Source organism: Platalea leucorodia (assembly GCF_965183815.1).
Source record: "Platalea leucorodia genome assembly, chromosome: 12".
NCBI lineage: Eukaryota > Metazoa > Chordata > Aves > Pelecaniformes > Threskiornithidae > Platalea > Platalea leucorodia.
In genome coordinates this window covers 9523857-9544328 of record NC_138834.1, presented here as the reverse complement: position 1 = coordinate 9544328, position 20472 = coordinate 9523857, and the positions used below count along the sequence as shown (strand labels likewise).

Sequence of the window (20472 nt, the reverse complement as noted above, 5' to 3'; positions counted from 1 at the left end):
GGTCAGCAGCAAGGTGCCCGGAGGGTCCCCGCCGGCACTCCTGGGCTGATCATCCTGAAAGGCAGCGCTGGAGGGAGGCTCTGGGGAAAGAAACCCAGAGGCATTAGGGAGGCAGTTTCCCCTTGGGGTCCCTGTGGGGGCTCAGTGCACAGGGTGCGGCTGGGACTGCATGCTGCGGCTGTGTGGGCACCGGCTCCTCGTGGAGAGATGATGGACAAAGAGCCCAACACCATCCCATGCTGAGAAACCCCCCACCCCTCCCAACAGCATCTTCCACAAATATCCAAACGGAAGGTAAGGGGGGAGAGCCAGGCCCCTTGCCTCTCACTGCCCCAGGGCGACCTTCTCCCCTCCTACTCTCTCTCCCATTTCTCTCCTCCATTGCTGCCTTATCATGCCTGAAATCTGGCTGATAAGGCAGCGGGGGCAAAGCTGCGAAGAGACACTTAACAGCCCTATCTCGCAGCACATCAGTTTATCTCCTCGATCTAAATGCTCTGAAATGACTCTTGCTCCAGAGACTGAGCTGACAGCGCCCAAGCCCACGCCCTGCGGGGACACCGGAGCCCAGCACTCGGCCAGCCTGGCAAGGGCACGGCCAGCCTGGTGAGGGCATAGGCGATGGCGGCAGGTTGGGGTTGGCTTGCTTGATTTCACCAACTAGAGGTTACTGGCTTGCAGGTCACAGGAGCTGAATGGCTCCCAGCACCACCACAATGCCCCGCATGCTCGGCCCAAAAACCAGAGCCCTGGGCAGGGGACAAGTCCACTACACAACCAGCAGCTGCTGTCTGTCCCTTCTTCAATGACCTCTGGGCAGCTCTGTCCTGCTGTACCATCACAGCTCTTGGGAAAGCAGCTCGGCAAAAAGAGAAGATGCTCCAACTCCTCATAACCACGAGCGATGTTTGCTCACCCCAAACTCCATCCCTGGGCACCCCCAAGCATCAGGCAGGGGGGCAGAAGGGCAGGCAAGGCAACGGGTGAGAAATGGAGGGAAAACACAAACCAGGTTGGGAAGCACGCCGAGAGCCACCCCGGCCTACGGCACGCTGCCAGCATGGAAGGACAGCCTTGTAATTACTGATGTGTGGCATTTAAAGCAGCTGAATGGGAGCGTCCAGGGATCACATCTCCAAACCAAGCAGATGCTCAGGCTGGGCACATGTGGAGGGTCACAGCCTGCCCCGGAGCACCGAAAGCGGACTGAAGGATACAGGCTCTCACCCGGTTCATCTGCGCTAGTGCTGCGCCCAGACTGCACCTTCTGGACACATCAACCACTGCACAGCCCTGCACAGGGCAGGGGGATGCAGGCTGGCAGGAGCTGCAGGAAAAACAGCTCTCCATCTGGGAGGAGTGAAACAAGGATGATACAGGTAAGGGGGGGAGGGAGGAAGATGCCGTGGGAGCTCATCAGTAAGAGCACTGACTTGAAGGAGTAGGATGGGTTTATTAGCCAGGGAAGCCATCCAAACCCTTCCCTGCCAAGGTCCTGCAGCCTGTTAATGAATGTGCATTTCCCTATTGATTGCAATGGTGATGCACTTCAGCTGGTAGAGCTTTGGCTGGGACCTGACCCTGCAGCTGTGGACCTTGTGCAGGGCTGGGGACCCAGGCTTCAGGCAGTTTTACACCTGGGGGAGGGACACCCGCACAGCCGACCTCCCTCCATCCTACTTCCTTGTAGCACGTTGCCTGCATGCCCTGTCCCGGGATCTGCAATCCACGCGGCACGTCACAGCCTCCTGGGAATTTTAAGATAACTTTTTTCCATCCCCACCGGCTGGCATCCCTCCAGACACGCCAACTTCTCTAGCCCAGGCCTCAGCTCCCAGGGCACAGCCATGGAGCCGGTCCCAGGGGTGTTCCCTGAGGTCAGCACAATCCCCCCACGCTCCTCCGCGGTGCCAGAGCGTGCCTGGGAAGGCAGGCAGAGCCCTGGCATGATCTGTATTCAGGGTGGCTCTCACCCTGACAGGCAAGCAGGGAGCCGCCTCAGCGCAGCAGCCAGGCTCGTTCAGAAGCCGAGTGCACAGGGGGAGCAGAGCTGGGGGGGTCCGACAGCCTCAGGGTCCCTAAGCCAGAGTCACTCACACCCCTGCGAGGGTGGCACAGCACAAACACGGCTCCACTGCTGCCCCGGGGCTGCTGTCAACACCTCAAAGTGGGAAAATCAAGAGGAAACCGTCAGAGCAGTAAGAGATCAAAGCCCCCGCGCCCACGTGCAGCCTGCCTGGCCCCGGAGCCTCGCAGCCAGGGAGCCTTCAGGCTGCCAAGCCCTGGGCTGCACGGGGATGCTTCAGGCAGAGCCTCCAGCAGGGATCCAGCCCAGCAGCTGCCTCCTGTGCTGGCACGGGCAGCCCTGATGCAAACCTGCCCAAACCCACCTTCCACAGGGGTTGTGCCACCGGCGGCAGAGCAGGGCCCCAGACACCGGCACCGCTCCTGGCGGATGCTGCGTGGCCAGGACCTGCTGCTGGGCCGGCTGGTGCCATCACCCTTCCAGCCTGGCTGCATGCAGTGCCACGGCCCTGCACCGAGCCAGGTAGTCACATAAAGCACCCCTGGCCTGAGATCCAAGAAAACGCTCGTCAGCTAATAATAAACAGCCGAGCCAGTCCAGAAGAGTGGAAATCAATTCCACATTGCACTGAAGTTGTGCAGGACGTGGAGGCGAGCACCGTGCCAGGCAGCAGTGGCGTTACATAATGAAGGCAGAGAGCCTTCGATGCAGCAGAAAGTTGCATCTTGGTGGCTCTGCGAGGGCCCCAGCATCTCCTGGAGGAGGTGGGTTTCGCTCAGCCCGGCCGGGATCCCCAGGCCATGGGCTGCGCGGCGATGAGGACGCACAGCGGGGCTGTCCTCAGCTCGGCACCAGTGGCGTCGCCTTCGGGAGTGGCGCGAGGAGCCTCCTCTGGATGCAGGAGTGTTGGGGTGAGGCAGGGTGCCGGCTGCTACTACGGAGCTGGAGCACGGCCAGGCAGCTGCAGGCGCTCGCTTCACCCCTTCCTCTGGCATGCCACCCTGGCGGTGTCACCCGGTGCGCTGGTCTCACCCAGTGTGACGGTGTCACCCGGTGTGGCGGCGTCAGCTGGTGTCACCGGTGCGGCCGCATCACCCGCTGTGGCAGCGCTGCTCGCCGTCCTGGTGTCACGTCACCCAGCGTGGCGGTGGCACCTGCCACCGTGGTGCCACCCGGCGCGGCCGTGTCGCCCGCCCGACGCCGAGCCCCGCTGCCCCGGCCGGGCGGAGCCGGGCTGCGCTCCCCGCCGAGGGCACCGCTGCCCGCTCCCCGCCCCGCGGCCCCGCCCTCGCCCCCCCGCCGCGCGGCGCGGCGCGGTGCGGTGCGGTGGGACGCGGCGGTACCGACCTGCTGCCCGCGCCGGGCCGTTGCGGGGCCGCCGCTCCGCTCCGCTCCTCTCGCCGCCGCCGCCGCGGACCACAACTCCCAGCAGCCCGGGCAGGAGGGGCCCGCACCGCCCCCGCCGGGACCGCGCCGGGGCGGCAGCCTGCGGGCCCCGGCCGAGGCACCGCCCGCCCGCCCGCCCTCCGCTGCGGGCCGGCCCCCGCCCCCGCCCCCGCCCCTCGCCGCGGCCTCGGGGCGGCGCGGCGCGCCCCCGCACCGCGGCCCCGCACCGCGCAGCCGGGCGGGGCGGGCGGGAGCAGCGGGGTTGCGGCAGGCGGGGACGGAGCGGCTGGGAGGCGGGGGTGCTGGTCCCCGAGGGAGCATCCATCCCGGCGGCGGGCATCCCGGGCGGGGGGGGGGGACGCGGGCCCCGGGGACAGAGGCGTCAGCAGCTGGGGTGCGGGAGGTGCAGAGGGACCGCGGGGATGCGGGAGGACCTGCAGGGGGTACTGGCTCCAAGGATACAGGCACTGGGGGCTGCAGCAGTCAGGATGCAGGGGATGCTGGCCCCAGGGGTGGGAGCACACAGGCACTCAGGAGACAGGATACTGCCTCCAGGGACAGAGACTATTAGGAATGCAGCAGTTGGGATGTGTGGGATGCTGGCTCCAAGGATGCAGGCACCCGGGCATGCAGGGAATACTGGCTGCAGGGATACAGGCACCTTGGGATGCAGCACTGGGGTCGCTGGTCCCCAAGGATGCATGTGTCTGGTATGTAGGGGACCGGAGCACCCAGGGAGGCTATATCTGAGATGCAGGCAGCCAGGGATGCCTCAGCAAGGATGTGAGGGTGTGCTGCAGCACCTGGGGTGGGGGGAGGCTGTTCCCAGGGGTGCTGCCTGCCAGGATGCAGCAGATGCTGGCCTGGGGGTGTTGGAGGCACCTGGGATGCAGCACTATGGATGCAGATGCCTGGGGAGGCAGCCCCCAGGGATGTGGGCATTCCCGGGGGTGGCAGAAGCATGTGAGCCCCCCCAGCTCACAGCCAGTTCCTGCCCCTCCAGTCAGGAGGGTCCCTCAGTTGGCAAATGACAACCTCTCTGCTGGCATCTCCTGTCCCCATTCCCGCTGCTCCGAGGCACTTCCTCCCTCAGCTGCAGGCAGTGTTGGGGCTGAGGTTCCTGGGCCGTGGCAGCTTCAGCTCCCGGGAGTTCCCTCTGAGAGCCCGTGGGTGTAGGAGCTGCAGGGCCCCAGCAGACCACGGCCGTGTCGAACAGCAGCAGCTCAGCACTTGGAGCAGAGCAACTGTAGTGCAGCCTCCCCACACACGCTTGGCTCCAGTTCAGCCAGCCCAAGGGGGCTGACAAAATGTTCCCTGTCTAAGCTGACCTTGTGTGCGTCCAGGGCTTGGCCCTATGGAAAAGAGGAGACCAGCTTTGCAGGTTGGCTGTAAAGGAAGTAAAATTTTTAGCAATTTGGGGTGTCCCTTAACAACTCTTAAGTGCTGGTGGAGAAACAGTTTACCCTGAGCCTTTCTGCTTCCTGCTTGCTTTTTTTTTTTCCTCCTCAACCCATTTCCCATTCACCTAAGCGAATACTGTCAAATCCAGGGGACCCAGGAGCCCCAATGGTCCAGCCCCCCCTCCACCATTCCCCCTGGTGCCAGATGAGCTGCGGGGCTGAGCTGACTGCAGGCAGAGCCCAGGTGCAGGCAGAGCCCTGGCAGCGCTGCCCTGCCCTGTGGCAGAGTGCCACGTGGAGCTGCGTGGGACGCGTGTCACCGCTCCCAGCGCGGGGGAAGCCCTGCCTTGTTTTGCAGGTTTTGCCATCCGGTGCCTGCGCGGCGCAGGTAGCCAGCCTGCGCGTCCTCCCCCCCGCCACGGCTCAAGCTGGGTTTTAGAAGCAAAATAAAGGCTGCTCTGCTCAGCCCCTCGTGTGTGTGTGCTTGCTCCAGAGCAACCTCACCCCCGGCTATTGCAGACCTAAGCTGCACCTTGTTTTCTGTCCTGGCACATTTTTGCCTCCTGTCTGCTCCTGCTGTTCCCCTGTGCTCCCATGGGCACATTCCCCAGCCCCTGCCTCAGTTTGCTCCTGCAGGGCCCTGGCAGCGTTGAGTGTAGCAGGGTGAAAGGAGGGTGAGTTTTTTCCTTCTTGCTCTTTCCCAGACCCCTCTCAGCCTCAGCCTGCACCTCCTGCCAGCTCTTGGCAGACAGCGCATCCTTCTGTCGGCAGTCACAGAGTCTGCTGGCTCTCGGTGCTGGGCTCTGGGCTCTGGGCTCTGGGCTCTCCCATCCCTTCTCCCCTCTGTCTGTCTTCCGCTTTCTGCTCCCCCTTGGGCTCCTCCAGGCCCTGCTCCTCAGTTTAGCCGCTCATCTCTTCTCTGCGGGACGAGCTGCCCCTCTCTTTCTTCTGCCTTTAGGATGTTGCCTGGTGCTCTTCACCCTCCAGTGCAGCAGCCCCCTTCTCAACACTGCACCGGCTCCAGCAACCAGTCTGCTGTGCAGCTTTCCCACAGCTCTGGGGAGAGAAGGGGAAATTGGAGATCTGAAGGACTGGGGTCTCATCCCGACCCCCCGGTGTGCTTTTCCGCAATAATACTAAGCCCACAGCATGCAGCACAAAGGTTTCTTGCCACACGTCCTGCACCACCCGTGCCTGCCCCTTGCTGAGGGTGCAGGGACCTGGTGCCTCTGCCCTGTGCTCTTCTGAGGGGCTGGCAGGGATGCTGCGAGGATTAATCCTGCTGCCAGCCTCCTCTTGGGTTTGTGCTCCTCAGGTCCCTCCTCCACCCTATCAGCTCCTCTCCCCTGCTTTGGCCTGGGTGATTCACCCAGCCTGGGGAGCTCAGGGGGATGTCATTCCCGTGAGTCAGGCGGGCAGGTCCCGGGGCTGGGATGGCTCAGCCAGGATCCCCTGGAGCGCTGCAGGCACGACCCCAGCCTGCGGGGAGCACCCTGAGCGCCCACCCCGCAGCCCTGCCTCTGCAGCCCCCGCCTCACCAGTGCCTACAGCCATGGGGCGGCTGTGGGACGGAGGTGTGAGCCCAGCCCTGCTGCTGGCACCAGGAGGGGTCACTGGGCTCGAGGCAGGGACAGCGAGGGTCTGGCAGGGGCCAAGCGGGCAGCAAGAGTAGGTGCAGGAACCATCCCACGGCAGAAAGGCTGGAACAGCCCTGGGATGCACTTCGCACGGCTCTGCCAGCGACACCCTGGCAGGAGCCCTGTCTGCCTGGCAGCCTTCTGGCTCCAGTGGTTCCTTCTCCCTTTTCCCAAGATGTACTCCTGGGGCAGACACCGCCCAGTGTCCTCCCCTGAGCCGCTGCCAAGATGCTGCTGCAGCCAAAACTGCACTTGTGTTCCGCCAGGGCCAGGATTTCCTGGAGCGTTTAGGCTGGAGCTGGGACAGTGATCCCGGAGGGGCCCTCCCTGTGCTCCCCGAGCCGAGGAGACCCGCAGCCTGCAGGCTCCTGTCCCCTCAGTCCCTGCCAGACCAGCTTGTGCCCAGGCAATGTGCAGGATCCTCTGAGCATGGCTTTATCACTCAGCCCTGCATCCCTCCCTCAGCAATTCTGCCTCTGGGTGCTGCTCTGCTGCTGGCTACCAGCCCCCTCTGCCAGCCCAGCCCTGAGCTCCTGGCTCTTTGCTCTTCAGGCATATTCCACCCTGCTGCTGTTTCCTGGCTCTGCACTGAAGGGTGCCAGCACTGGCCCCAGGGCTCTGTCACCACTGTCACCAGTGACCGTGGGCAGCCCACGTCTGGTTCCTGACTCCTCGTGCTGAGCAAAGCCCTTAGCAGAGCCAGGGGCTGGGGGCCAGCCACTGCCCCAGCCCTCCATCCTCTGCACAGCTCCCCCCAGGCTGCTTTCGGCTCCTGCTGAGAAATAACCCCACGATGGGGGAAGGTGCAGGAATGCGGCCAGCGAATGGCCGTGTGAAATCCCACTGGGGAGCACGAGCTCACGTGCTGGGGCAGAGCATCCCTGGGGCTGGGCAGGGATGCTCTGCCTCGCTGCCCTGCAATGCAGCTGGAAAGGAGGCGAGGGGTCCTCGCTGCTCCGTCCCCGAGCTTGGGTGGGTGGGCGCGGGTGTCCCTTGGCTACGTGGCTGCTGGGGGATGAGCACACTGCGTCCTCCCGCTCGCTCCCGCCACAGGGGAGAGGCGGGTAATGGCTGTGGCTGCTGCACCCAGACAAAGCTTAATCCGCGGCACAAAGCACGAGGCCAGAGATTGGCTGCTGCTTTACGTCACCGAGGAGGAACGGCAGCATCAAGATTTTTTTTTTCCCTTCATTTTAATTCTCTCGCAATCTCTGTCCAAAAATAACCCAAGCCTCCTCCCCCGGGAATGCTCCGCATCAGAGCCTTGGCTCCTTCGCCCCCCTGTGCATTAGCCTGACAGCTGCTAAACGAAGCTATTATCTTATGTCACACCATAACCTTTTTTAAAAGCACATTTTCAGAGTGCGGGATTATTTTATTGTTTCATGTGGGGAGGTGCAGGGATGCACAGGAGGCCTCGGGTTTCCTGACAGGGCAGCGGATGCCCTGGGAGAGGGCATTTCCCAAGGCGCTGGGAGGGTTGTGCATCCCCATTCATCCCTGCTGACCATTGCCACTTCCAGGGAAACTCTGCAGGCATTGGGAAATGGTATTTGTCCTGGGACTTCCCAGCGGGTGCAGCACATCGCCTGTTCCTCGGTGAAGCAGTGACACCCGCCATCCCACCACCACGCTCCTGGAGCGGGGCCGTGCTCAGGGCCATCCCTCAGGCACCGGGGGTCCCCCCAGGCAGGACGCTCCTAATGCTTTTTATACTCCTGGCTCCTGAGGGATGTGGCAGGGCCCAGCCGGCTCCCGGAGGGCTGCTCATGGGGGAAACCTCCTGCGGGTGGGGAGAGCCCAGAGAGGCTCCCAGGGAGCAGTGGGGGGATTTTTCCCAACCAACCCCAAGATCTTCCCTGAGCTGAGCTGGGCCTGTCTGCTGTGCATTGCAGCAGTGCAGCCAGTGCAGAGCCGTATGGGGGGCAGGCGAGGCAGCCCCCTGCCCCGTGGTTTTGGGGCGCTGCCCTGGCACATGTCCCGTGGGAGATGCAGGGTGATGGCCACGGGTAATCAGGCAGCCGGCACTGCAGGGCAAGCAGGGCACAGGCAGGATGGGTCCCCAAAGGGCCCCTCCCTGCCCTGCGGGGCTGTGCTAGCAGGGCTCCCCCCAAACTTCTGCATATCCTCCGTGACACAGCCACGGGTATCCAGTGGGGTCCCAGTGCCTTGGGGCAGGACCCAGACCCCCACCCACCCTGTGAGGCATCACTGCGGCTGGGCTGGCACAGGCGATGCTCGAGGAAGGGGTGAGGCTGGGTTCAGGACGGTGTGGGAGGAACCGGCTCCTGTAGAGTATCCCATGGAGGAGAGATGTCCGCGGGGCCGTGCCAGCTCACCTCGTGTCCCAGCAGGGTTTGGCTGGCTCCATCCCACAGGAGCAGGGGGACATCATGGAGCTGCACCAGGGCAGGATCTGGCCCCTGGAAACTGTGCTCAGAGCTGAGCCAGAGGCATCGGGCCACTGTCCTGCAGGCCTCGCTGCAACGTGCAACGTGCTCGGCACTGACCCTTGCTTGCACCGCTGCAGCCCCCGCACCTGTGCAGCAGGCCAAACCAGCAGTCCAAGTCTCCGCAAACTTATTTCAGACATTTAAAAATACAGAACAATTTATATTGAGGTTATACTGAACGCTAGAGCTTCCCACGGAAGTACTTTATCATGTTCAAAAATATTTAATCCCAGCAATTTTCACATTGTTCTTATAAAAACAGACATGTATGAAGGGAAATGAAATGCTTAGTACATTTTTGGCGCATTTTTTTCTTTTTTTTTTCTTTTTTTTTTTTTAACCTTTACAAATTACAAACACACATTCATTGTTTTTAAAGGAAAAAAACTAAGTCTCAGCTGTACACTGTAGAGATGCACTAACTATCCTGAAACTAAACCAGCCTCCCGTGGTTACAATTGCCATTCTACAAGGACAAAAGAAAGACACCAGCAGCCAAGGACATGTCGGCAGCTTCGCTGCCTTCCCCAGGGCCTGGCTGGGGGGCTGGTGGCCTGGGGGACCCAGGCAGGAGATGGCCCTTTTGGGTGTCTCTGTCCCCATGGATGGGGAGCAGCCCTGCCGGTGTCTGGCTCTGGCAGGGGTGAAGGCAGCAAAGGAGTGTAGGGGATGCTGAGGCTCAAACTGGGCTTCACCTGCAGTGGGACCAGCTTTGATGGGCTGATTTCTGCCCGTTCTGCTCCCCCCAGGCTGGTCTCCTGTGCTGGAGCCCAGCCACGCTGCCTGCCTGCCTTTCCTTCCCCAATAAACCTCCACCTGCATCCCCTGCCCCTCTCCATCTCCTGCCCAGCTGGGAGCCCCAGCAAGGTGCCAACCCTGGGGGCTTTGGGTGGGAGATGCCGACCCACGGGGGTCTGGGTGGGAGGTGCTGGGTGGGCTGCACTGCCCCGATCTCTGGCCGGTGCCATGCCGGCGCGGCTGCCAACGCACTGGCGCAAGCAGCAGACCCTCCTGCAGTGAAGGGGAGCTCGGCAGCTGGCGGGAGCAGTGACAGGGAGCCCAGTCCATCCTGCTTACCCTGAGATGCTACCTGGGGGCAAGGGTCCCGTTAGTGGGACTGGGGTTTTCCTGGCAATGGTCACAGTTAAGTGTTACTAATGAGGAACAACTGGTGTGAGCAAAGAGGTGCTGGCTGCTCCGCTCCCGGTGCCCAGGGAGGTTTCCCACGGCTCCTAGGCAGTGGGCTGCTGGGGGGGTCACTGGTTAATGCTTCACCGTAGAGCTGTGAGTCCTGGCTTGCTGCCTCTCCAGCATCCAAAGCAAAGTGGGAAAAGAAAGCAGCATGTACCTCGTGCATGCCAGGCCGTCCCCTGCTCCCTGGCGCAGCAAGCAGGGCTCAACACCGGCCGGCAGCTTTCCTGAGCCGCGCTCCGCTTCCCCGCAGTGAGGACGGTCCCTGCGCCCCGCTGCAGCTCCCGGTCAGGGCGAGGGGAGCCGGGAGCTGCAGGACAGGGAGGGCTGGCAGCGCCGGCGGGACCCTGCAGCAAACCCTGCGCCTATCTCAGCTCCCAGCAATCAACTGCAGGCGCTTGCAATGGACACATTTTTAATTTTTAACAACATCAGAACTGCCAAAATCCCCCTGTGTGGGTGTGGGCAGTGCCGGGGGACACACCGCTGTGCGGCAGGGGACAGCGGGTGCCCCCACGCCACCCAGGCCTTGCCGGGACCCGGCTCTGCCCTGGCTCCCGCTGCTGCCTGCGCCTGGGGCTCTGCAGCACACCTATCGCAGTTTAAATAGAATAAATACAGTGAAGAAAACAGTAAAATCTTCAATAGAGAGGCAAAAGGAAAGACAACAGCAGGTCCAGGGGTCCAACCAAACTCCACGTGGTCTCTGGATTAGTTACTGAGGAAGTTCTATGAGAGCACATTAAGTTCACAGCCGGAGACTCTCTTACCGCTGTCCTTATATCGAAACTTCGTATTCTCTTGTTTCCTGAAAAGAAGGAAGAGCCAGTTGAGGGCAGCAGCTGCGTTTCAGGATAATCTCCCCAGTCCCGGGTGGCAAGAGAGGCCTCAGGTGTCATTTTGCTCCTGGGGAAGCAGTACCCTCCCTGCCGGGACCCCGCAGCCCCTTCTGCCTCCTCCTGCCTGCTGGAGCCCACCCAGCCCTTCGGGAGCGACCGACAGGGATGGAGCCTCCCGCCCCGTTACTTGGCACTCCCACATCAGGACAGCTGGACTTGTCCTATTGCTGCACACGCGGCAAAACCCATGCTTCCCCGTCAGGATGGTCCCCAGGGAGGAACGGGTGCAGCAGGACTCACCCCTGTTTCATAAATTGGGTTGTCGAACTCCGTTTCTACCGTGATCTGGCTGTAGGGGTGGGAGTACATGAGGGGCAGGCGGAGGCTGGAATAGTACCGACACCTGCGGGAGAGACACAAGAGTCACTGGGCTGCACAGCATGACCCCAGACCAAAACATGACCAGCCCCGTCCTCCCACATCCCCCCCACCCTGGCTCCCCAGGGACCCTGGAGCGAGAGCTCGGTGCCCGGGTCCCCAGGACTGTGCCTGGGCTGTGTGGCCAGTGAGGGCACGGCAATGCTGAGCCAGTCCTGGCCACATCCTCATGGGGCTCTGCCGCCGGCCCCCTGGCCTGACTGCACACCCCACCTTGTGAGATAGATGTACGCTCCTCCCAGCAGCAAGGAGATGATCAGCACCGGGATGAATATGGCTAAGGCCATATTTCCCCCCTCGAGCGATGTCTCTGCAGCAGCTTCTGCTACTAAAAGGACAAGATCTATTATGTTGGCATTTGCAAGCACCTTGTGATCCCCTCTCTGCCTCTGCTTCTCCCCTCCCTCCTCCCAGACTCCATGCAGGCTCTGGCTGAGGGCCCTGCTCAGGGCTCATCCAGCAAATGTGCATGTCACTCACCTTCCAGAGCATGTTCAAAGCTGTCTTGATTTACTGGAAGAGAAATGGAGAGTTACTGGTACGTAACTGGGTTTGACTGGATGCTGGCAGCTGTTGGCTGCGTGGGGAGCCCAGGCTTGGGGTTTCCCTGCCCCATTTCGTCCTAAGCCACGCTGCAAACTTTCAGTTTTTAATAAGCTCTCAGTCTCTGTAAGCACATGCACGGGACCGAGCGGGCTGGGCAAGTGAGACACCGGCAGGACGGCTCTGCCTGGGGCGGTGGTACCTCCGGAGAGCCCCACTGCTCAAGAGACAGGGTCTCCACTTATTTTCATGAAGTACTAATTAAGAACAGTTCATCCCTGCAGCTTAGTGGCAACGGGAGGGTCCTCCTCTGTCCAGAAAGCGCACTAAACCCAGACCTTATTTAGATCAGTGCCCAGAGGGTTTACTGGGGCTGAGCTCTCCCATCTCAGCTGGTGCCCAAGGAGACCATCCCTGCTGAGGTGGGCAAACTGCTATGGGAAGCAACAAAGCAAGAAAAACAAGTGAGCAGCCAGGCCTGCCCTGCACGCCCCACACCACCAGCATGGTGGCCAGAGGGTTTTCTCCCCCCTCCCTGGGGCAGCAGAGCTTGCTCAGCACAAATCCAGAAAAGCACCCAGCTCTCAAATGAGTTTAGCTCCTGGCTAGAGAAGCGCTGGGGGTCTGCAGCCAGATGAAGGTCCCCATGCTGTCCTGGTTTGGGGACAGAGGTGTTGGCTGTCCCCGCGCCCCCCCTAGCTGCCCCCCGCCGTTACCTTTGCAGATGGGCAGGGGTCCGCTCCAGTGGGATGGCTGGCCCAGGATGCATTTGATGGTAACCTCCCCCATGAGTTCAAAGCCCTCATAGCACATGAAGGTCAGGGACTCTCCTGGCAAGTAGAGGCGCTTATAAAGTATTTGGTAGCCGTTTTCTGGCAGTCCTGGATTATCGCAGGCCAGCGACTCCTCGGCTGAAAGGGAACACATTCTGGGGTGAGCCCCAGGGCTTGGGCTGCCGAGGGAGAGAAGGAGCCTGGGAGGCAGCGGGGAAGCACCCAAGATCTCACCCCATCCTGCTTTCAGGTAGCTCAAAGCTCTGCACCACCCCACGTGGCTGGGGAAGGTCTCGGCCCCAGGAAAGGGCTTCCTGGGACCCCCTGAGCAGAGGAGCCGAGCTGTGGGAGAGCAGGAGAAACTGCCCGAACTTACAGACGCAGTGCGGGAGCCGTGAGGTCCAGATGGGCGTCCCCGTCTCACGGCTGTAGCAGGTCAGCAGCGAGCTGCCCTCCAGCACGAAGCCAGGGTTGCACGTGTACTGAATGGTGGTCCCCACCAGCAGCACTGGGTCGGAGATGAGGCGTGTTGAGTGCTCCACCTCCCCTGGGTCCGTGCAGTACATAACTGGGGAAAAGATGCCGTCTGAGTGGGGAGCCCTGACACGGCAGCGGGGAGCAGCAGCTGTTACAAAGCGGTGTGGGTCATGGGGATGCGATGGGGACAGCAGCATATTGCTGGAGGCACTTACTCTTTTCACAGAAGGGGGGGTCGCTGCTCCAGCTGAGGTCCCACTGGCAGGTGAGGGTGTCGCTCCCCACGATGTCGTAGCCTGGGTCGCACTGGTAGGTGATCTTGGCCCCTCTCACCAGCTCCGTGTGTGATGTGGTCTTCCAGCCGTTCTGGATCTCAGGCAGGTCGGAGCAGGAGTCGTTGCGGGACACCTCTGCAGCCAAGAGACATGCTGGCCGTCACCTGCTGAGCGGGACCCTGTGGCACAGCCTTCCTCGGAGCCACTGCACCTGGACACACAGCTCTTTGCCGTGTGCTTGTCCCTCCCAGAGAGCTCTCCAGCCCCAGGCACCGCAAACGACACGGCCACAGCCAGCAGCCTGGTCCGTGTGTGGCATCCCCTGGGCAGAGGGAAGGGGCAGCGGGGCAGCAGTGGGTAACAGGGGCTCTTTGAAGCCTCCCCAGCCCTGACCCTAAAAGCAGGTGGAGGGCTGTGCTGACGAAAACAGGGCAGTGTCTTTGCTGGTGTCAGGCCAAATCTTTTTGGGAACCTGGGAACACCAGGCTCAGCTCTGGCTGCAGGCACATGGGAGGAGCGGTGCAGATGCTGCGGTCACGACACGGTTTGCTGTGGTGAGGGATTTCTGCCCTGCTCTCCCCAGCCCCGTGCCCGTGTCCACCGAGCGCTGTGCCCGCAGCTGAGCCTGGCCGTGTGTGCTGCAGCGCACCAAGAAGGGGACCTGCAGCCTCGCAGGTGATCTGCATTGCAGCTTGCTCTCTGTTTGTTGTAACCAGGGCTGTCAGCAGTGCAAAGAAAACATGCTTGGAAGAAGTCTGCCAGGGGAAGACAGGAGGGGGGAGAAGCAGGCAGCGAGGCTGCAGGCAGCTGTGGGGAAGGATTGCCCTTCCCAGTCCTTGTCCCTTCTTGGGCATCAGTCACCCTGGTCTGGCAGACATGGCAGCACCAAAGGACGATGCGAGCAGACATCTCCAGATGGAGTCTAAGCCTCTCCGGAGCAAGCAGCTGGGAGCATCCATCTCAGGAGCCCACCCAGGGACTGGCTTTAGTGACCTCTCCTAGGAGGACACCTCGCTGCAGTGCCTCAGTGCCATCAGCTTCGTGCCTGACAGAGTGTGTGTGGGGATCCTGCACCCCTATTTCCAGCAATTTCTCTCCCTGTTCTGCTCCACAGTTGCACTAGGCCAGACCAGGGCTAGCAGGGACCAAAAATGCCACTGCCTTCTTGCCAGCCTAGAAGAGGGGAGACATATGGGGACACCCCAGAACTGACTGACCCAGAGACCTGCAGTGGGGTTGGGGGTTTCTGCAGGAGCTCGGTGGGATGTGAAGTGCTGGTGTCACAGCAATTGTCCCCGCTTCCCAACCCGGTACCTGGACAACCTGGTCTGGCTGCGTGTCATGGTCCCCACCTGCACTGCAGGGGCAGGGGACGCACCCAGCGCCCCGCTCTCCCTACCTATGTAGTTCATGATGAAGCCTTGCCCCTTCCCAAAGATGAGCCCGGCAGGGTCCGAGTGGAACTGGATGGTGAGGTCAGGGCTGGAGGAGTAGAGCTTCTGGGGACCACTGCTGCCGACGTACTGCCCCAGGATGCGGGCGGTGAGCTCGTCCCCGTCATAGATGGTGAGGATGTCGCTGTTGGTGAGGTTCAGGCTGGAAAGGAGAGCTTGGTTAGAGAGCAGCTTGGGCAGGGAGCCTGGCAGGACGCGAGGGTGTCGGGCTCAAGGGGCAGCGAGGTGACCTGCAGCGCAGCGAACCTGCTTCACAGCCCATCCCCGTCCCGGCCCCATCATCCCCATCCCTAGGCAGGCTGGACAAGCGCTGTGGGACTGGCCTGTCCCGAGTGGGTTGGCAGTGCTGGTCTTCAAATGACAACCCCGTAACTCACCCCGGCTCCGTCCTCCCCGCTCTGGGGAGGCTCAGGACGGAGCGAGCTCTCCCCCAAAGGCCGGGAGGTGCTGGCGGCTCCCCGGGCCAGGGTGGCCCAAAGCCCGGTCACAGGGTGACACCAGCTTCACCGGACCCTGCTAAAGGCCGGGACCCCCGCGGCGGCCCTCCTTGCTGCGGCCCTTGGGAGGCGGCGGGACGGAGCCCCGAGGCCGGCGACCCCCGAGGCCGGCGACCCCCGAGGCCGGGCCCTCGCCCGGGGCTCTCCCGCCGCAGCGCCGGCAGCGGGGGCGCCGGGGGAAGCGGCCGCGGCGCCGGGGGAAGCGGCCGGGCCCGGCCGGGCCCAGGGCCCGCGTCCCCGCGCTCGTCCCCGCGGCCAGCAGAGAGCAGTGGCGGCCCGCGGATGGGCGGCGAGCCCGCGCTGCTCCGCCGGGGCTGTGCGGGGTCCTGCCGGGCAGGGCAGGCAGCAGACCCTGCTCCGGAGCCAGGGCCGGCACCGGCAGCAGCCTCCACCCACCCCGTCTGCAGCGGGGATGGGGCTGCCCCACCAGCGGGAGGCGACAAGGGGCTCTCTCCTCGCTCCCAAGCAACGGGCCGGCGATGGATGCTCATCCCCGGGGAAAACACTGCTCCGCTGCCTCCCGTCCCGCAGCCGGCGCTGCCAGCCCTGCTGCCAGGCTGTGTCTCTTGCCTTTGCGGCCCCTGCAGCCCCACCGCTGGCTGCCTGCTCGGTGCTGGTAGCAGGGGTGAACTGGTCAGATCAACCCCAAGGACGGGCACGGACGTCGCCTTCCCCTGCTCGCTGCCCTGCCTTGTCCTGCACGCCAGCGAGGTGCAAGGGGCAGCAAGGGTTTGGGGCAGGGACACCACGTCCTCCCCTTCCCCATGGGGAGGAGGGGCAGTGGGAGAGCACCGGGGTGCTCCCAGCCCCGCAGGAAGAGTCTCCATCAGGTTTGAGGATGAAGTAACTTTCCCAGTGAAGCCTGGACTCCTGCACATGGGCAGGATCTGGCCGGCTGTGCATGCACAATACCTGTGGGCCCAGGACGTGCTCAGTCACTGTGGGACCCCTGCCCTGCACCTCAACCCGTCTAATTCAGCCTTGTTTGGAGACGCCTGAGCCGATCCCCAAACATTTTATTAAGAATGTTCTTGGAAGGCGCCCAGCTAATCCCCATGGCAAGCTGACATTTGTAGTAAATCTCTGCTCTCTGTCAAACATGATTTTCTCAGTGACATTTATGTCTGATGACTTCAAATCACTTGGCCTCCAGTTCTGCTCAGCTCAAGCACCCACAAAGCTGGGAGAGGTGCATGGCAGCTCTGACTTGTGATTTTTACAGAAAGCTTTAAAATCTTCATGACTCTAAGCCCCTACTTCTGCCCTCCTCTTGAAAACCCAAAATAGCATCAAAGGAGATTCCCTTTGCATCAGCAGCCTTATCATGCCCAGGGCTCCCAGCCTGGCATCGAATCCTGTACCCCTCCGACCCCTGGCATGTGCAGTGAGCGCTGCCGTGCCTGCCCGTGCCTGGACGGTGCAGCTGGGGCTGCCTGGGCAGCTCCGCTCTGCTCCCCGCAGCTTTCTGAGCCATGTCACCGAATGGCACAGGAGCGGGCCGGCAGTCAGGAGGGGAACTGATGAGTTTTGTGAAGAAATGTTGGTCCCACAAGAGAAAGAAGGCAGGGCACAGGAGGGAGGGCTGGGCAGAGCCTCCCCCTGCCCCTTGCTCTCCCTTAGTGCCTGTATCACATTCAGCCCAGAGACTAAGCTGAGGTTTCCAGCTCATGGGTGTCCCTGGGCTTTCCTAGCCCCCTATGAACCAGCTCGTGATGGTGCTGCATGCCACTCTGAGCTGCACGTGGCTGCATGCTGCTGTGGCATCACTCCCTGTGACTTTGCTCTGGAGGAGTTCAGAAGCTGTCTCGGGAACAATTAACCATGGTGTAACAGTGCTTTGAACTCGGGGAGCAGCACTCGGTACTGCCCTGGACCTCCCCCTGGCTGCTGAGCACATTATAGGAAAGCTCTGAGGGGGACAACAGGGAAATGGTGCTGGTCCCAGGGGCAGCAGGGATCCTGCAGCGAAGTGGGCTGAGCACTGACAGGGCAGAGACATGCACTGAGGTCCTGGGCTACTCACAGCTGGATGTCCAGGAAAAGGCGCTTCTCCTCGCCGACGTGGACCCTCCAGATGCAGTCCTCCCCCTCCGTGTAGGGCTCCGGCCAGTTGGGGGACAGGATCACTCCAGCCATGGCAGTCAGCTCCCCCCCGCACATGGCTGCAGGAGCGAGAGGCAGGCACGGCTCAGCCAGGGTCCCAGGGGTGCACCCACTGCCCAGCATCACCCCACGGCGCGGGGACTGACCTCGGCACAGCGGCTCCGTGTCATTCCAGTACGGGTCCCGCATGTTGACGCACTCGATGACAGCGGGACCCTGCTCCAGTGAGTGCCCAGGGTCGCATGTGAACTCCACGGTGGTGCCCAGGTTGTAGGTGGGGTCGGATGTGGTGAAGTTCCCGTTCTGGATGTAGGGCTCATAGCAGTGGCCCCGCTCAAAGGCTGGAAGAGAAACCCTCTGTTAGCCACAGGGGCACAGAGCTGGCTGTGGGGAGCACTGCCTTCCCCTGCTCCTCACACCCTTAGCTCTGGGGGTTTGCCAGAAGTCCCCAGCTAGAAACCGATCGGTCCATCCCCACCGTACATGGATGGCCTCTTCCATGGCGTATTTTACAGGCAATTAGGATTAACAACAGTTTATCTGCTCTGAGCCATGCAGTCTTAACCAAACCCCACTTCCATTGTGCATCAGCATCAGTAACGCACTCACTGTGTTGCCAGTTGCTGTATTTGCTGAGCAATCTACCCTGGGATTACTCCACGTTATTGAGCTTGCTCAGAGGCATGGGGCTCCCACGGGAGTGATCCTGGCAGCAGGATGCACTTAAATGACAACTGGAGCAAATCTGCATGAGCTGCCCGGGGCTTGCCCAGCACCCCAGCCTCGAAGGAGCCGCTGGCGGGTCCGGAGGAAAGCAGCCTGTTGAGCAAGCGCTGCAGCGACGGCAGGAGCCAGGACAGCCCCCGTTCCTGCGGCTGGAGTGGGCTCGGTACCCAGCAGTGCCACGCTACAGGGACTGAGGGAAGGGGACAGACTGGGCCTTTGGTGGTGACGGTCACCGCAGGCTGTGTGATTCCCATGACATCGATGGCCTTTTCAGCCCGGGTTTGGAGGGGCCCCACCCTGGACATGGCACCCACTGCCCCAGGGCTGCCCCGCGGCAGGCACAGGAGATGTGTCCCATGGACACTCAGCTCACCAATGAACCCTTCTGTTGGAGTAAATGCAATTTCACTATTTCTTTTCCTATTTCGTGCTAGGCAAATGTATACCCCAAAGCTACTCCAGCACCAGGCAAGGTTCAGGTTGCCCTGCGTGCCTACAGTGACGTGGGGACAGCGGTACGGTGCTGGGGGCAGCCGAGACCCTTCCTACAGCCATATCTCTGTTAATCGCATGAATGTCCTGAGGCCTGGGAGCATTGGCTGAGGCTGGCCTGCTGCTCTCAGGGGTACTGAAATGAGAACACATCACCTTCAAAGCGTATGTTGAAAGCCGTGCCGGCTGCAGGTTCCTCCGCAAGGAAGTCGATCCTGATGGAGGAGCCATCGCTGATCACCCCTTCGAAGGGCACGCTGTCAGCGCGCAGCGAGTCGTAGAGGACGGCGGACTGGTTCGTGTCCCCGCTGTACACCACCATCCTGCACGGGAGGACACAGCATGTTACATGGGAGAAGTGTCCCCACACCCCCCTCGGAGCATCACCCGGCCCCTCCTTCTCCTCCAGTGCTCACAGAATATGGCATTTTAAAGAAATCGTGCAAACAAAAATTCACCAACCAGATAAGTCTCTTTTACTGTATCATAAACAGAGGCTTTATTCTTTGATTTTACTACAAGCCATAAACCTGCTTTACTGCCTGTTACCAGACTGAATGTTAATGCTGTTTAAACACAAGCATCAGCACCGCAAGCATGTGCTTTGTTACAGATGCAGATAGCGTGGGATTTGCAGCTTCTTGCACCATGGTGATCAGCAGTGCTGGGCATTGGGTATTTGGGGGGAGGAAAGGATGGGTGACACAGCACACTGCATGACCCGCAGCTAGCAGGATCAGGAGACCGGCAAGATCCCCTGGCATGAAGCGCAGGGCCTCTGGGCAGCAGGGGCTGGTGCTCTGCGCTTGCCTCTTGCAGCTCTTTTGGCTCAAAGGCCTGTCTTGCCTCCTGAGCGCTTGAACACCTAAATCAGGAACCTCCTCTTCTGCACCAGGATCTTTCTCTGACCCCGTCCCCACCTTCCTCTGGCTGGCAGGCTCCTCTGTGCTGCACCCCGAGCTGGGGTCGGTGCTGCCTCCCCAGAGACCCGCAGCCCGGGCGGCGGGAGGGCAGGAGGTGTAAGGTGGGGGAGCTGAGACCAGCTGGGATCTTCCAAGCCTTGGTATATTTAGCACCCAGCAAAGCTCCCTGCTCCTCACCCTGGGCAGAGCAAAGCTCTCCGCAGTGCCGGGGGTGCAGGGAAATGGGCTCTGCGCAGACCTCACTGCCAGCCAGCAGCACCTGGGTGCACGAGTGGCTCCCGGAGCCTCACCTGTCCTTCTCGGTCAGCAGGAGCTTCTCAAAGTGGAGGTGCAGTTTCTGGCCTGGGGGGGCCCCTATCGCCCACACGCAGTACATGCTGCTCGACTGATTCCCCGTGTAGCTGGGTGAGAGGACGCGGCCGATGGTGGCATTGTGGACCGTCCCGCCGCAGGGTGCTGCCAACACAGAGCACAGCCCCACTGAGACGGGCAAGGAGACAGGGCAAGGCAAAGGGTACAGACAGGCATTTGCACCCAGGGCTTCTGCACAGCAGATGAACCCCTCCACTGATGCCCACCCAGCTCTTCTCAGCAGTCTTTAATGCATGAACCTCTTGCCTGGCTTGGCTTGGCTTTGCTTTATTTTATGTATACACATATATGCTCACACATACCCATAAAATCTATAATTACCTTTCCCTTACCTGCCCAATTAGGAGGCAGATTCTGCTGCCACTGATGTGGAAACCCACAGTACCTCAGGCTGCACTGCGCACAGAGCTCGGCATTGCTGTCACTCCCTCCCAGGACCGCACTCAACTCACGGTGCAAAGAAAGCA

General features: G+C 61.5%; 1 protein-coding gene across 1 annotated transcript in view; it reads right to left on the bottom strand.

Annotated features, from left to right (window-relative positions):
- Positions 1-10871: 10871 nt before the first annotated feature.
- SEZ6L (seizure related 6 homolog like) overlaps positions 10872-20472 on the bottom strand; it is a gene marked incomplete at both ends in the record, with an annotated part of 48318 nt that continues 38717 nt past the window's right edge. The window contains 12 exons of the mRNA XM_082324810.1: positions 10872-10901; positions 11233-11335; positions 11584-11698; positions 11851-11883; positions 12630-12824; positions 13063-13254; positions 13379-13573; positions 14838-15034; positions 17413-17551; positions 17639-17833; positions 18867-19033; positions 19924-20089. Of these exons, the coding sequence (XP_082180936.1) occupies positions 10872-10901; positions 11233-11335; positions 11584-11698; positions 11851-11883; positions 12630-12824; positions 13063-13254; positions 13379-13573; positions 14838-15034; positions 17413-17551; positions 17639-17833; positions 18867-19033; positions 19924-20089 (1727 nt within the window). The remainder of the gene's footprint in view (positions 10902-11232; positions 11336-11583; positions 11699-11850; positions 11884-12629; positions 12825-13062; positions 13255-13378; positions 13574-14837; positions 15035-17412; positions 17552-17638; positions 17834-18866; positions 19034-19923; positions 20090-20472) is intronic.